Consider the following 16,294-nt stretch of genomic DNA (forward strand, 5'->3'; position numbering starts at 1 on the left):
AATGCACTGTGCTTTAATCCACTCCTGTGTGTCTGTGTGTGTGTGTGTGTGTGACTTTTTTCTGTTTCTGTTTTGGGTGTGTGTAGGTGAACGGAGTAGACATGACAGGCCGTAGCCAGGAGGAACTGGTAGCCATGCTGCGCAGCACCAAGCAGGGAGAGTCTGTGTGTGTGGTCGTGGCACGGCAAGAGGACATGTTCCTGCCTCGAGAGCTGGTAAGAAAGTGGGAATACACAACAACACAGCATTCACGTCCTCACACAGCCCGCTGTACCTTCACACAGTGGCCCGCCTTTAATCTGCCACTCATTTCTCCTGCTGAACCTGCAGTTAATCTCCACTTTTGCTGCTTTATTTTCCCTCCCTGTTCACATTGTAGCTGTTTTGTTTTTTTTTTTTTTTTTACATTTCCTGCATCTTTTTCCTCCCTTTTGAAGAAGTGTCCCCCTTTATGTCAGTGCCCGTTTCCCTATAAACACCACATATGGACACACAAACACGCTCCTGCCTTCCTGTCCCACTTTAGTTTGTTGACACAGCGATGCCAGAGGAAGTCGCGCACACACAACGCAGCGGCGCTCCAGGAAGCGTGTTGGCATGTCCGCGCATGTCGACGCGCCACGGGTGTTAAGCGACCATTTACCTGGAGCGTCTGTCGAGGCCACAGGTCAGAGTCAGGAGCATAAAGCTAACACGGGTTGACTGCGGCCCTCATTTTCTCAATAAACACACACACACACACATCCAGGTGGCCCCTTGAAAGTCACCATCTCTGTGTAAATGATGTTTTCACCAGGCACTTCTATTCTCTCCCCTCTGTCCTCTGTGGTTATTCTGATTATTCCCGTTCCGTTACTTCAAAGAGTTGCAAGAAAGACACACAGGGCTTTGTAGTGACTGATGCATATTCACACCTAGAGTGGCTCCACACACACACATATACACATACACACACTTGCAAACTCTTAAACACCTAGTCCTTGATAAAAACTTGAACACTAGTGCTCTCTCGCACACATACATGCACAGACGAACACATCACATAGTCTTTAAACAGCCAAGTTACTGCTTCCGAAAATAGTTTGCCCTCATTAATGGCCCAGCAGTCTTGGCATAACAAGTGCACTTTGAAGAGCCTCTACAGTCTTCATCTAACACTTGCTTGTATTTGTGCATAAGAGAGTTAAAGAGAGGAGGAGGAGGGGGGTTTGGAAAGGGGCGAATGAGAGAGAGCCTTCACTCCTATCACAGCGTCCCATGAGATCTGGCCCTTATCTCCAACACAGTCCTCAACCTCAAAGACGATTTGAAGTCTACCCTAAGTGCACATACACACTCATATTTACAGACACACAGGACACCTCACACAGGCACTTTAGAGGGTCCACTTCACCGGAATGCAGCTGTGCAGATTCTCAAACAGCAAAAGGATTCCACGTAAACATGCACGCACAAAGTATTCATCATTAAAAGTAAAGCAAAGACGCTCCACGCAGCCAAATGAGCATGTGCAAACACACACATACGTGTTCGACTCTCTCCGCTGCTCTCGAGTAGTAAATTGTTTTGGAAATTTATGGGAAGCGCGAGCAAAAACCAACCTGCGACAATTCACTCGCACACAACATGTAATGATGATGGAGACGCATTAAATGGACGCGGCCCATCTGCTTTCCTGTGTCTGCGCGTCTGTGTGCTTGTCTGACTTGGTGCGGACGCTCATGAATATTTATGGTTGTTTTAGAGGCTGTAATATCTTGTAAAAACCTGCCTTAACGTTTGAACGGAAACATATTTGTTAAAAATAGCTAGCAGATGCAAATCAGCAGTTCATTATCGCAGTTTTACATTCTGATGCTGCTCAGATTAATTGGCTGAATTACAAGTTGAAGTTTTCCTCCGCTAACCTCACTGCTGCTGCTACAGATAATGAATCTAATATCAGCTCATTGCATATATCAAGGTCTGATTCTTCCTTCTGCGAGAATATTTAGTCCGGCTCATACAGATCATATGCAATGTGTGGTTTATTTCAATGTAGCAACAATATAAGATGTTAAGTTTGTTTCTAGGACTATTTGGAAAATATATTAATAGTGTGATTAAGAAGTGGGTACATTTTACTTAATTAAACACCCCCCTCTACTCTGTACTAAACCTCATTTGCCAATATGTGTGTTTAGCATTTATATTTTTGTTTTTATTAACTTTTTTTTTTTTGGAAATAATTTCACAGGTATGACAGTGCAATGTGACAAAAAGGACTTCCATTCTTTCATTTTCCTTTTTGTCCCTCCCACAATCCCACCCTCCCCAAAAGAAGACAATCCTTAATGTAAATCCAATATTGACAAGCAATCAGTACAGAATAGATCCAACAATTGTCTAATTAACACCCCCCCCCCCCCCCCCAAAAAAAAAAAGTAGCTAGACTTAAACAAAACAAATGGACAAAAAACAAACAACACAGAACCAAGAGAAAAAAAAAGGGGGTGGGGGGGCTCAGTTATCACAATCAGGCAGATAATTTTTATCCTGGTTATCTTGAGCAGGAAATCCTGTTTCTCAGAAATTGTGTTTTATTAGAGCTGCACGATATGTCGTTGGAGCATCGTCATCGTGATGTACGTGTGCACACTAGTCACATCGCAGGTTCTGCGATATTGGAGGCAAATTAACTCGACGTGTTTCGTCTAATTTCAAGGGTACCTGACACACACTACATACAGCAATCCACCAATTACAGTCATTCTTAATCAGTTTGCCGAAGCAGACCACGCCCCTGCACATGGAGTGAGTCACGGGTAATAACACAATGTTTCTGTGGTTAAGGTTTTGCTGCAAAGCTTCAAGAGGCAGGGAAGTAGGGAAAAGATACTGCCCGAAATGCGCAGGCCGAATCGCGTGTGCATGCTACGTCAAAACACAGTCTCCACATTGGAATACATTCACTATTCACATTCATTCTGGTATAAGACTAGATATAATATTAGGAGTGTCTTGAGTAGATGTGGTAGTTTTTTTGCTGTTGTGTGTTCGTGCATGCTGTACCACATTTGTACAGCAGTCACCGCCAAAGTATTCTGGCCATAGCAATGTAGTTATAAGTATTCCAAAATTACTAATATGTCCCAAAATACTGGTCCTATCAATTTGACATTTTCGCTAGTCTGTTCCTTGACCAAACATACATATGTCAAACTGCAACAGTCAGCTCTTTCCGGATTTTGTGTGACTCCAGGGACACACACACTCACACACAGAGGCCACTTGGCTTTTTTAATATAGATACCTAAACCTATGTATATTTGTTATAGCTTCATCACTCCATAATAAATGTGGAAAACATTCGCCAACCGGCACTTTTCTTGTTTGTTTTCCTATTCGTCTTATCAAAGTATGGAACATTCAGACATATTTTATCTCTGAAGCAGATCATTTCCAGAAAAATGTAAGACGGTGTTATCGATCCTCTGCTTTTTATTATATTTTCCCTTATCTGTTCATTTTCAAAATTGTTTTGAAAAATGGTCACATTTTAGATAAGAACAGTTTCTTATTTGTTTTTTTTTTTTATCTTAAACATTCGAAAAGCAAATTATTTCCTACACACTTTCAGTAGCAAGATTTCCAGAGGATTTGTGCATTCAGAAAAATCTTAAATAATAAATCAATGTGGACTTGAACAAATATTTTGTTTTTTAATGACATGCATTTTTATTTTTTCCATGTTTTATTCAACAAGTAGCGTTTTTTCCACACATAGTTTTAATTAGGTACTGGATGCACGAATGGCCACCAGAGTTTCTTTTCATTAATTAGTTTTCTTTTTTTTTTAAATGTATGAAAACGTGACTCCTCCAATACCTCACATCTACACATATTTTTAATATTTTACTCACACTTTTGTGATGTTAACCATGTTTGCTTACTTTAAACAGGTTATGTTAGACTCTCTATGCGAAATTGCTACTTATGGTCCCTGCTGATATGTACAGTCGCAGAAAAAATTATTAGACCACCCTTGTTTTCTTTATTTTCTTGTTCATTTTAATGTCTGGTACAACTAAAGGTACATTTGTTTGGACAAATATAATGATAACAACAAAAATAGCTCATAGTAGTTTAATTTCAGAGCTGATATCTATCCATTTTCCATGGTTTTGTTGATAATAACCAAAATCACTTCAGTTCTTACATCAATAACTATGGCATTGTACTGACAAAAACAGTGCTTTTAGGCACTTTCCTGTGTGTTTTAGTCACATGATACACACAGGAGTTAGTACTTGATTGCATAACCATTGTTTTTGTTGACTTTTGATGGCCTAATCATTTTTTTCCCCGAATGTGCCTCAATAAAATGTTTATCTATCCATTCCCATTACTGTCGCTACTATTATATGCAACAAATCAGACTGGATTTGTGAGTCCAGTTACATTTTGTTGTCAAAATAAAACACAAAAGATGATATGATAACAAATGACATGTCTGTAAAGTACAATATGTTATATATTATTATACCTTTTTTCTCTTCTGTCTGTTTTAGTCACATGATACACACAGGCGTTAGTACTTGATTGCATACCCACTGTTTTTGATGACTTTTGATGGTCTAATCATTTTTTTCTGCGACTGTATATTTGCCATCAAAATGATAACCAGAGCAAAAAAAAACTTTACATGGATACACAGTACTGAGTCATTTGTTATCATTGTCGAACTTGGAGCCATGTTTTACTTCTCAACACTAAAGTCGGGCAGTTCACAGGCAGCCTCTGTTGAGCTGAAAACACCAGGTGATACTGAAATTTGCCAGTGAATGTGGACACCTTTTAAAACATCAATAAAATTTTTTCCTGAAAATGGAACATAATGGTCATATTTGACATCAGAGGGAGAGTCCAGGAGCTTCTGCTTATCCAGTTAAAGGCTAGTTCTTGTATTACTGTACTGCCCTGCTGTCATCCCACCTTTTTTAACTCTCCATTGTTTAAGTAAAGTAGACTGTGAGAGGAAGCAGCTGAAGTGCTGATTGATTAGTTTCAATTGTGGGCATTGATGTTTCAGGAGCAGCATGTGGTTCTGTGAAAGCGCTCGGTACCGCTGAGAGGCATATTGGTCTCTTTTAGTCAAACGAATAACAATAAAGCTTGTGAATTAGCCTCATTATTGAGATACAAAAGGACAGCGATTTTCTAGCCCATCTCCTGTACTCTCACACGCTCGGAGTAATTAAAAAGTGATAAGTTGTAATCACAGTTTTACTCCTGTCAGCGTTTCTGCTCATCTCCTCCACTCTGCATGCTCATTATTTCACTGGGCCTCGTTTTGTTTCAGGGTGGAGATCAGAGAGGCTTTGTGAAGTGGAGAGAGTTTTTGCAGGCTTCGGCCGGATTGTGTGTATACATGTAAGTAGAATTATGCCAAGGACAGGATGGAGGGGTCACCCAGCACATGGTTGACCCACCGTTACCACCAGACCACAGGAAGGGAGGTCGCCAGGCAGAAAGTGCCTTTATTGTTGCGTCTCCTCTGTCAACTCGTCCTTGTTTCTGCAGAACTCCATAAATATTTGTATGTTTATATCCATCCTGCTTTTCCTGTCAGTCTGTCTTAAACCTAAAGCTCTTCTTTTATTATCCCCCCCCCCCCGCCTCCAGCTTCCAGCAGCCGTCAGAATTATCCCTCCATCAGTCATTTAACTTTCCTTTCTCCTCATTGTGAGGTAAAGGTGTAAAGCAGCGAAGAAGCAGACATTAAGGCGATTAATTGGCAGCTCCATCGTCGCCGTCGAGCGCGGCAAGATCTCATCTTAATTGAATGTCGCTCTCACTGCTAATCCCGGTGCTTTGAAACCCCCCATTTAGAAATCCTCTGCGACAAAAGGCTCTGTGTGTAATCGCTGTGTACCCCCCCCTCCCCAACCACCACCCCCCTTCTTTTTTCGCTGGCACCACCACCACCCAGCATGGAATAAGAAAAAGCTCCTTTTTGTCTCCTCATTTGGGTGTTGAAGAGGGTGGTCTCTCTCTAGGCTAAAAGCTTGTTAAAGAGCTATTGCTGAGGGCAAGCAGTGGGGAGAGGAGGGGGTCACAGAGTGGAGTCAGGAGTCTCAGCCACCCTGGGGACCCAATCTGCCCCCGAGGAAAAGGCATTAGAGGGGATATGACAGTGTGTGATAGCATGGGTGGGTGCTTATGGACCACCTCTGAGGTTCAGTCACGGCTGTGTGAATATCTTAAGTGAGATTCAGTAGGTAAACATGTTCACTTTATATGACTTTTTAATAACTTTCCAATATCGCAGCTGCTTTCCAGAGCCCCTGCTTTGATTCTGCACACTTCACCTTGTGTATTATTGCGGTAAGATCACAGAGGTATTTAAAACCTCCCAGGTTGACATCTGAGCCTTCTCAAGTGTCTTTCAAGCAGGAAGTAGTGGATTTTCTTTTGTAATTCCTCTAGTGTTGAGTAACCGCTCTCTAAAATGCCTCACTGATAAAAATAAACCTTGACTGAATGTTGTTAAAGGAGAAAATAGATTAAATGGCTTTGGATGGGTGCGTTTCGCCTTATTTGTCTCATCTTCGTCATGTCATACAAGTAACACCCAGCGCCTTAAATGTAATTGTCAGTAGATCTGGACAAATTCAGCTCAACAGTAATGTTAACTTTAATCACAGATAAACTGGAGGCTGATACTTGTGCAGGAAGAAATGAAAGAGCGACAAACAGCAATAAGAGAAGAGGTTTTGTTGCATTGTCCTTTTTTTTTTATAATTCATTTTTTATTGACATTCAGTATCAGACATTTGCATTCGATACATCATATGTACCAGGGGTGTAAGAAAATATTGGATACTTCACTTCATGATGCTGTATTGATATTAAAATTACTGTATTGATATTTTTAAGTGTTTTTTGTTGTTGTTGATGTTTATCATGCTCTTTTGTTTCTACATCCACATGGGTATTTTGCTCAAAGTAGTATTGTGATATTGCAGGTCATACATGTAGTTTTTTTAAAAAATTGATAACTTACTTCAAGCATCCTAAAAGCACTTTTTACTATCTGAAAGAGGCAGATGTTAGGTTTTTTATTGGAACAAAAATAATGTTCTAATGTTGGATGATTCAGGACTGAATGCTATGCATTGTTTTCACAACTAATAGAATATGAACATTTAAGCAGGAATGTAATAAAAAAATTTTATATCTGCAAAACATTATTATTTATTTATTTATTTGTGTGTTTTTTGTACTGGTAAACTCGCCTGTTAAAACTTTATTTATCCAAATGTGGCACTTGAAGTTTTTCCAGGAAATAATCTTTAAACAAAAGAAACAAATCAGAAGATATCGCTTTGTTAACAGTATTGTGATCCTAGTATTGTGATTTGTATCGTATTCCCAGATTCTTGCCGATACACACCCCTAATGTGTACATATATCATACATCTGTTGTCTGCTCTAAATGCCAAAATAATATTTTTGTTTTATGTCCAAATACTGAAAAGAAGGCAGATAACCAAATAAAAGAAAAAAAAGAAAAAAAAAACGATGTACTATTTGGGAGTAATCCTTTCCATACAACACAATCAGTGATTTGTGAAAACTCATAAAAAAATCAAGCCTATAGTGTGTGACTTAGTTGAGCCAGTTTTCCTGTTGTTGCGTTTTTCGGATTATGTCGATGTCCTTTTTTTTCCATAAATTTATACTTTTTGGTTTACTTGAAGGTTCCAGCCATTTTTGCAAAGATTTCACTGAATGTTGCTACTTGTGTCACCTGATAACTGAAGGATTTATCTGGGACAGCTCCCTATTTTATGTACAGATAAAAACCATCAGATCAGGCTCTTAAATTGCCACAGTTTGCTTTTACTTAATTGAACATTGACCAAAGCTGAGTCAGATCATAAAACAACTCTCTCTCTGCATATATTTATATGTCTAATGGTTATTTGTGTTATGGATTCCACAAGGATGCAGTTATTCAGCAGATTTAGGTGTAAACAGTGCTAAATTAATTGACTTATGTTAAAGTACAGTTGCTGGCTCACACATTCTGCTTTTGTTCAAAACTGAAAAACTTTGGCAGTCTATATTTAAATTTCTTTCTGTTGTATCAGGGTCTCATATTGAACCTGAGGTAACAATTGCAATATTTGGCATTACATCACATTCTTTTCATTCTAACCAGTAATCTAAAAATCTGATTGCTGTCACCACTCTTCTAGCTCGTAGAGTAATACTACTTAAATGGGAAGATAAACAACCTCCAACATTTACATCTTGGTTTCTGGATCTTTTACATCATTTAACAGTGGAAAAAAAAAGATATTCTATAAGAGGATGTGCCACTAACTTTTTCAGTACTTGGCAACCTGTTCTGAATCACATAAAAGAGGTAGAACCCTCACTTATTCCAGAGGAGTCTTATTAATATGAGTCTGTGACTAATATCTGAGTTCCTTATTCTTTATTTATTTATTATTATTGTGAATTATCATCTTTTTTATGGTGCAGGGTGAGAATGTTCATGGGTTTGGTTATAACCAAACAAAAACAAATGATGACTGTATTATACTTTTCTGGACGACTCAGTGTGTAATAAAAACACTACGAACAAAAAAAAAAAGTACAGTCACGGGGATGAGTAGTTGAGTAACTTTAGCCCTTAGCTAGTTTTGGGCTTCCGGTCATTTCCTCAATTATAGACCCTATTTCCTTCAATATATTAGTTTTTACTTCACTTTTGGTATTTTACGTCTTTGTAAATCCTCTAAAGTACCTTCAGTTTCCTTGCAGTTAAGGGAGGTGTTATCATTCCTTAAATTACAAAAATAAACTTAACAACCAAGGGCAACTTGACAACTTTCAATCAAAAACGGGGCTCTTTTATGAGGTATTGTAAATCATTGACAACTTGACCATCTGACTGATTTACACATCTCATCTCGGTTTTGTCATCGTCACTGGTTTGAAAAACGATGAGGAAAAAATATGTATGTACACAAAGTTTTCTTCCTCCAAAAAAAAAAAAAAAAGAAATGTACCTCTTGGCTAGTTAAAAACGCTGTGTACTGTCATTTATAGTCTGAGAGAACAACCTCTGTTAAGTAAACGCAGCAGTAACTGAGTCATATTATCTCTGTCCCTATATTTGTATCTTAAACTTGTATAACTTGTCTACAATTTGACTATTTATTGTCAAATGTGTCTATTATATGTGTTTTAACTGTGTAAACTTATAGTTGTGTGTTGTATTTGCTTGGCCAGGACTCCTTTGGAAAACAGGTTCTTAATCTCAGTGAGATTTTTCCTGGTTAAATAAAGGTTAAATAAATTAAATAACAAAGTTAAGGTTCACACAAACACACAATATAAACTTTTTGGCGCAGACTGGATGACTTTTATTAAGTGATAATGAACCTGTTGCCTGTATTGGCTGAAAGGTCTCTTAAAGGTTTTCTTCATGTCCAACATCACCTTTGGTTGAAGATGATTAATGTTTCGATTCGTTTAGGTCAGAAGTTCACCTCTGTGGCATTTCATCTCACCTTTCATTATTATCTTTGCATGCAGTTTCTTAGACTGTAGTGAAATAAAATGACAGTAATGAGTGTATTTCTTCTAATCCTGCAAAATCATTAAAAGTTTATGTTGATATTGTCTATTATTTTTATCCTAAGTTAGCCTCACGTTTTGAGATAGGGATGCACCAATGCCGATACCAGTATTGGGTATCAGTCCGATACTGAACATGTACTTCTACCCGTACTCGTGAAAGTGCTCCGATACAAACACACCGAAACCACTTTACGGCTAGGGGTGTGTATTGGCAAGAATCTGGCAATACAATGCAAATCACAATACAAGGATCATGATACGATATGTCACGATACATCATGATACTGTTAAAAAGGCAATTTTTTGTTTGTTTCTTTTTTTAAATGATTATTTCCTTGAAGAATTGAATTACACCAGAAATGTGCACAAATACTAAACACATATTTATTGGATCAGAACAGGATCTAATGCTATATCACTAAATGTTCCTGTGTTAAAACTTAAATTATGTTTTACAGACATTACAGTTTAAGATCCTGTTCAAATGTTCATATTCTATTAGTTCAGAACTAACATCAGAACATTATTTTTGTGCAATCCCAACAAGGGAGCTAACATTATTTAATAAAAGAGTGTTCAATAATAATAAATAAAATATCAACCAGAAAAATGAACCTCCACAATATCTGCATTTGAATAAATGCCTAAAAATATCAATCCAATATTTTTAATATAGATACAGTATTGTGAAATGAAACATTACAATACATTGCAGGACGGATATTTGTGACTGATCTACCTTGGCGGGGGTCTGTGCTTTCCGGTGCTTTTCTACTTATTATTTACTTTCTTCTTCTTTGTCTCCAAAAACTTTTCTTCGTGGTTAATTAAGAGCGCACCCTGTGGTGGATTGATTGCGAAACACTCATTCCAACGCATTAAATGTCAGTAGCTGCACTTTGTTCCAGTCAGACTACTGATAATGACAGTAAAGCACATTTTCAACAGTAACTAAGAACTGTAATCATATTGTTAAGTACGCATATCAGTATTCGTTGTCAGCAAGTAATCGGTGCATCCCTATTATGAGACTGTGCTGTCATGTGACTTGAATCCAAACCTATAGTACTGACAGTAAAGACTATAAGGTGTGTCGAGGTATTGACAGGATTTCTTCACCGTGCAGGAGAGGGTTCGTGTGCCTTTTCTATGCTGAGCTCTCTGACTCATACTTTGGAACAGAGTATCTCTTCTACCCTGAAGGCTTTAACGGCCTGTTGTTTTAATTAAGCGCCCAGACGCAGCGGCACAGAGTTGTGTTGACAGAGGGAGACAGGATTTAGGGGGGGGGGGTGTACCTATAGCGAGCTTCTAAAGTTGTGAATTTAGCGACATACTACTTGAGGACACACTGGCCTCCCACACCTTCTGATGACAGGGTTGTGAGCATGGATTCCTGGTTCAATGGATGACTGATGTAAGGCTCCCGCAATCCTGGTGCAGGGGCTCAGATCTTTAACCCTTTAATAACTGCTATCTCTCCGGTGATGCATTTTGCACTTTACAGCATTCAAATTCCTGGAACTACTGAACTGCTTGAGCTATCCAAAAAATTCAACCAGCATCAAAAAGCTGAGATCACGGGATTTCCGACACTATATAACACTTTACAGCAGCAATATGGGACTCTATTACAAGTACAAAGGAACTGTCTCAGAGGCTAAAAAACGCCTGGAAATAACAAATATGAAGCCATCATAAGAATTCTAAATGTTCAAGAACAAAAAGCACATTTGAGCTGATGTAAAATAGTTGGAAGTTTATTTCTGTAATCTCAAAAAGTTTCGTTATGGACGTTTACATTTGTTTCTGATAATAAATATGCTAAAAATGTCAAGTCCATTGTATTCTTTTTTGCTAAAACACACAGTTTTCAGCATTTATTATTTATAATGATAATTTATGGCCAGATATTGAAAATTAAGTTAGTCCTGAAAACAAAGGTGTTAAAGAATTCTCTAAAAAGATAATTTAATTGCAAAGAAAACATGAAGACACCTAGGCGAACGATTACAATGGTAGTGTTTTGCTCTTTTAAGCATTTTTAAGCCACTAAGCATCATCTTCTAAACCACTCATGAATCTCACTTTTACAGACTTGTTTTCATGTGTCGATGTTTCATTAATCTTTTCTGATACTCATCACAAAAGTGCAAAAGAATTCACAAAAAAGACATTTTCTGACCTTCTTATTGCAAAGAAAACATGAAGACTTCAAGGCAGCCTGTTATAATGACACTCTTAAAGGGGTCATATTTTGTTAAACCCACTTTTATTAGTCTGTGGTTCATTTATTTACGTATTTAAGGACCCTAATAGTGCAAAAAGTTTGAATTTGAACCCTCCAGGTGCTGCAAATCTATCTTTATATTAATATTGGCAAAAATCAAGTGGATTTTTACAACCTGTTTCAATTCCTTCTTAATTTTTTACGTCTATAACTAGTTACATCATGACATTTGCACAAATAAGGTCAAGACTTCCGATGAATATTTCTCTGAGTACGACATAATTGTCAGCAGCAGAGGTTGTAGTAAAAACTGAAAATGTGTCCAAACTTCGAGTCGATTACCTAAAATGTTCAGTTGTTAGTTGAACAGGACAGAGCAGCACAGCCAACAACCTGGAGGGGGCGGAGCATGAAGTGACTCATTTGTATTTAAAGGGCCAGCACTCAAAACGACCTTTCTGGTGTCATTACTCAGAAATAGGGTTGAAGATGGACCTGTGGAGTTGAATTAATGAAGAATTCAGACCCAAGCGGAGTATTTACAGTTTATGTAGACCACAGGGAAATGTTTTAAAATGCAGAATTCCATTTAAAAAAAGCAAAATATCACTAATTTAAAAGGGTTAAAGCTGTGATGAGTTGTATGGTTAGTATAGACATTATGCACAGTCCTGCAAAAATACATTCACCGATGTATTGGGATCATACATGGAGCATTTTTTTTTACATTCTCCAAGTGTCTTTCAGCATTAGCAGCAAATACAAAGATGTGTGAACATGTACATGTCGCGCGCACACACACACACACACACACACACACACACACACGTGTCAAATCTTCACACTCAAATAAGGCTGTTGAGTGAAGTGGTGTTGAGATTCGTCCTTTACGTGGGCCCTTTTTTCCTTGTCGACTAAACCTGGCATTTTTTCCCACTTTCCATTTTGCCACCATCTAATGACAGACATTTCCCTTTTCTCTTTTGTTGCCCCCCCCCCCCCCCCCTCCCACTACCACCATCTCATTTTCTGAGCAATGCCGCCACCGTCGCTACCGCCACGGTCATTTTCTTCCTGTTAAATAGGAGCAGTGGAGTGGGAGGGGGTGAAAAATGTAAAGAGGGAGACTTGTATAAAGTTGAGATTGAACAGGAGTCTGGGGAGAAGAAGGAGGAGAAAGGAAGAAAGAAAGAAAAGAAAAGAAAAGCGAGGAGGAGGAGATGCTGTATAGTAAGATTGAGAGATTAGAAGGGATGAAATGTAAAGAGTGGGGGGTGTGAATGGGAGAAGTGAGGGTATACCTCAGGGATGGGTTATTACTTTTAAATGCTCCTCTGCGCCTCCGTCCTCCCCCCACCCTCGTCTTCCTCCCCCTTCCTCCCCCACTGTGCTCCAGGAGGAGGTATGAAAAGGTTATTATGTTTCCTTTAGAAATGGCTCGCTCTCTGTCTGCGTCTTTCATCTCCAAATGGAATAACCTCTCTACAGTACCTTTATTTTTTTTTTCATTTCTCTTTCCAGTACGCAGCACCTGCTCCTCTCCTTCCCCTTCCTCTTACTGTCTTTCTCCCTTCTTTAATCTCCCTCCCTCTCTTTCTTCCTGGCTGTTGGTGTAGAGTGTAATCAGTGTGGTGTAGGAGCACGCATTTAGCAGCCAGTGCATTAGATATGGTGCTGCTGCTGCTGAAATCGTCAGTGATCATACACAGCGGTGATTATGTAAATGAAGTATTTGATGTATGTACAGACATGTTTTTTCAGTCTTGAGAGTCTATTTTTTTTCTTTTTTCTTTTTTTAGGAAAACAGGCTGAGCACAAAACCCTTAACTCAGGGGTGTTGAAGTCATTCAGCCCAGTATGATCTGAAGTAAAATAGTAACATAATAATATATAATAATGCCAACTGCAAACTTTTCTCCATGTTTTAGAGTGAAAAAAGTACAATTACAGTATAGAAATGTTTACATCTGCAAACTATCCTGATTTCTTAAGAAAACAAGTGCAATTTTATCAGTATTCTGTCTCAGTTTATCATTTACGCATTTACTTTTTTTTTATTAGTGATAGTTAACAAGATATTGTGGATAGAAAAATAACAACAACAACAACACATAAACAAAGAGAAAATTGAACAAATAAACAAACCAAAACAACAACGACAAAGTAATGACAAACAACAACAGCAATGACATCATCATATTAGAAAGCAAAAGATAATAAATGTAAAGAGCAACTAAACAATATAGACTGATTAGGGGTGATAGGGAAAAGGGGAAGAGGGGAGTGTGAATGAAAGTGAGAAAGAGAGAGGGGGAACATAATAATTGTTGTAATGTCACAAAAATATATAATAATAATACCAGTAGTCTAATTTGCTAGTATTATTATATTTACATTAGAACTTACAGATCACAGTGGATCTACAAATATACAAAACATTTAGTAACAGGCACAATATTTGTAAAATTGCACTTACTTCTCGAAAGACATTTCAGGTTATTCATATTTGTTCAGGGTATTCACTTTTTTATGAACGGATAGTTTGTAAATGTAAACATTTTCTCATAATTTTCCTTTTCTTTTAAGCAAAAACAGAAAAAAAAATTTTGAGTTGTCATTATTTGTAGGTTATTATAACAGTATTTTACTGATCCGACCCACATGAGATCGAATTGGGCTGAATGTGGCGCCTGAACTGAAATGAGTGTTAATCCATACAGACACAAACAGCCACCGACGATCAAAACCATCTACTGATCTAAAATGTTTAATAACTTCTGAACCACTAATCCTATCAGTTCATGTAAATAGTTGAATCCTTTTATGGTCATCAAATATGACCCATTTGGACGTTCAGAGGCTCTGTAGTTACCATGGAAACACAGTCGTCTTCTACAACATTGATTCACCAGTAAAACCCATGGAGTTGGATCAATGACAGTGGATGGAGACACTTGGTTTATGTTCGGTTAATGATATATTTTGCAGAAAAAGTCATGTTTTCTTCAGTTTTCTCTGTTTTTGATACAATAGCCCTCGACTTTAATCTGAGCTTTTATGTACATCTACATGATCAATAAATTAAATATAGGAAAATACCTGATGTTCACTGAAAAAACACAAAATACAGAGGATTATGTCATAATAAATGGAAAGTTAAATATATAGAAAAAAATATTTTGGAACTGCCACAAAAGTAACACTGGGTTTTTTTGGGCTAATTTGTAATATCTGAACTGTAATTTTTGCATTTCACAAATTCATCCCACGGGCCAGATTGGAAACTTTGGCAAGCCTGTTTTGGCCCACAGCCTGTATGTTTGACACCCGTACCTTAACTAAAACTCAAATCCCTGGTTCAATGCAATTATCTTACAGAAAGGTGACGATGTGAGCAGCCTGGTTTTGGAGGACGGCAGGGAGCAGCTCATGTACGAGATCCCCCTCAACGAGACGGGCTCCGCTGGCCTCGGGCTCAGCCTGAAGGGGAACAGGTCCAGAGAGACCGGAGAGGACCTGGGCATCTTCATCAAGTCCATCATCCACGGAGGGGCCGCGTATAAGGTACCAACCGCCTCCACTGGGGGACACAAGGACCCTCGGAGGCTATAGATGCAGTATTTAAAACAGAGGTGTCAAAGTCGTTTCTTCCAGGGGCCGCATTCAGCCCGATGGACTCTATGCACACCACTACTTCCTGAACTTCAGGTGGGTCCTTTATTTCCTGTCTTTCATTTTTGGACACACTGATTAATCCAGGTGTGTCTGCTACTTCTTGTTGTGACTACTGATTAATCAGACACACCTGGATTAATCAGTGTGTCCAATAATGACAGACAGGAAATAAAGGACCCATCTGAAGTTCAGGAAGTAGTGGGGCTGTGCACAGAGTCCATTGGATCTCAAGTGGGCCGGACCAGTAAAGAAATAGCATCATAACCTGTAAATGAAGACAACTTTTTCTCTTAGTTTTAGTGCAATAAAAAACATTAAATGATGAAAATATTTACATTTACAAACTATCCATGTGAATAACCTGAAAAAAAAAAAGTAATTTGTAAGAAAAATAAGCACAATTTTATCAATATTATGCCTCAACTTATCATTTATACATGAGTATTATGCACAATATTACACAAACATTGGTAACAAGCAGAATATTGGTAAAAATTTGGAGTTTGGAACTAAAATAAGAACAGTTACTCATTCAATTTCTCATTTGCCCAAGTCATTTTTCTTCTTGGTATTTCTTCGAGGTTCAGCTGGACTAGTTTCAAAAGAGAAAAACTAGTCCAGTTGAGCCTAGAACCTAGAAAAATTGAGTTTTCGCTGTTTATAGGTTATTATTTTACTTTAGATCGTACTGGTCTGTATGTGGAACCTGAACTAAAATGAGTTTGACACCCTTGATTGTTAATATCTTCAGTG

The 16,294-nt window shown here is 38.1% G+C and overlaps 1 protein-coding gene across 2 annotated transcripts in view; it reads left to right on the forward strand.

Annotated features, from left to right (window-relative positions):
• pard3ba (par-3 family cell polarity regulator beta a) overlaps positions 1-16,294 on the forward strand; it is a 351,893-nt gene that overhangs the window by 126,877 nt on the left and 208,722 nt on the right. For both annotated transcript variants that reach the window (XM_030155442.1, XM_030155450.1), the window contains 2 exons: positions 87-215; positions 15,245-15,430. In XM_030155442.1, coding sequence (XP_030011302.1) covers positions 87-215; positions 15,245-15,430 — 315 coding nt within the window. The remainder of the gene's footprint in view (positions 1-86; positions 216-15,244; positions 15,431-16,294) is intronic.

Source organism: Sphaeramia orbicularis, chromosome 2, assembly GCF_902148855.1.
Source record: "Sphaeramia orbicularis chromosome 2, fSphaOr1.1, whole genome shotgun sequence".
NCBI classification, from domain to species: Eukaryota; Metazoa; Chordata; class Actinopteri; order Kurtiformes; family Apogonidae; genus Sphaeramia; species Sphaeramia orbicularis.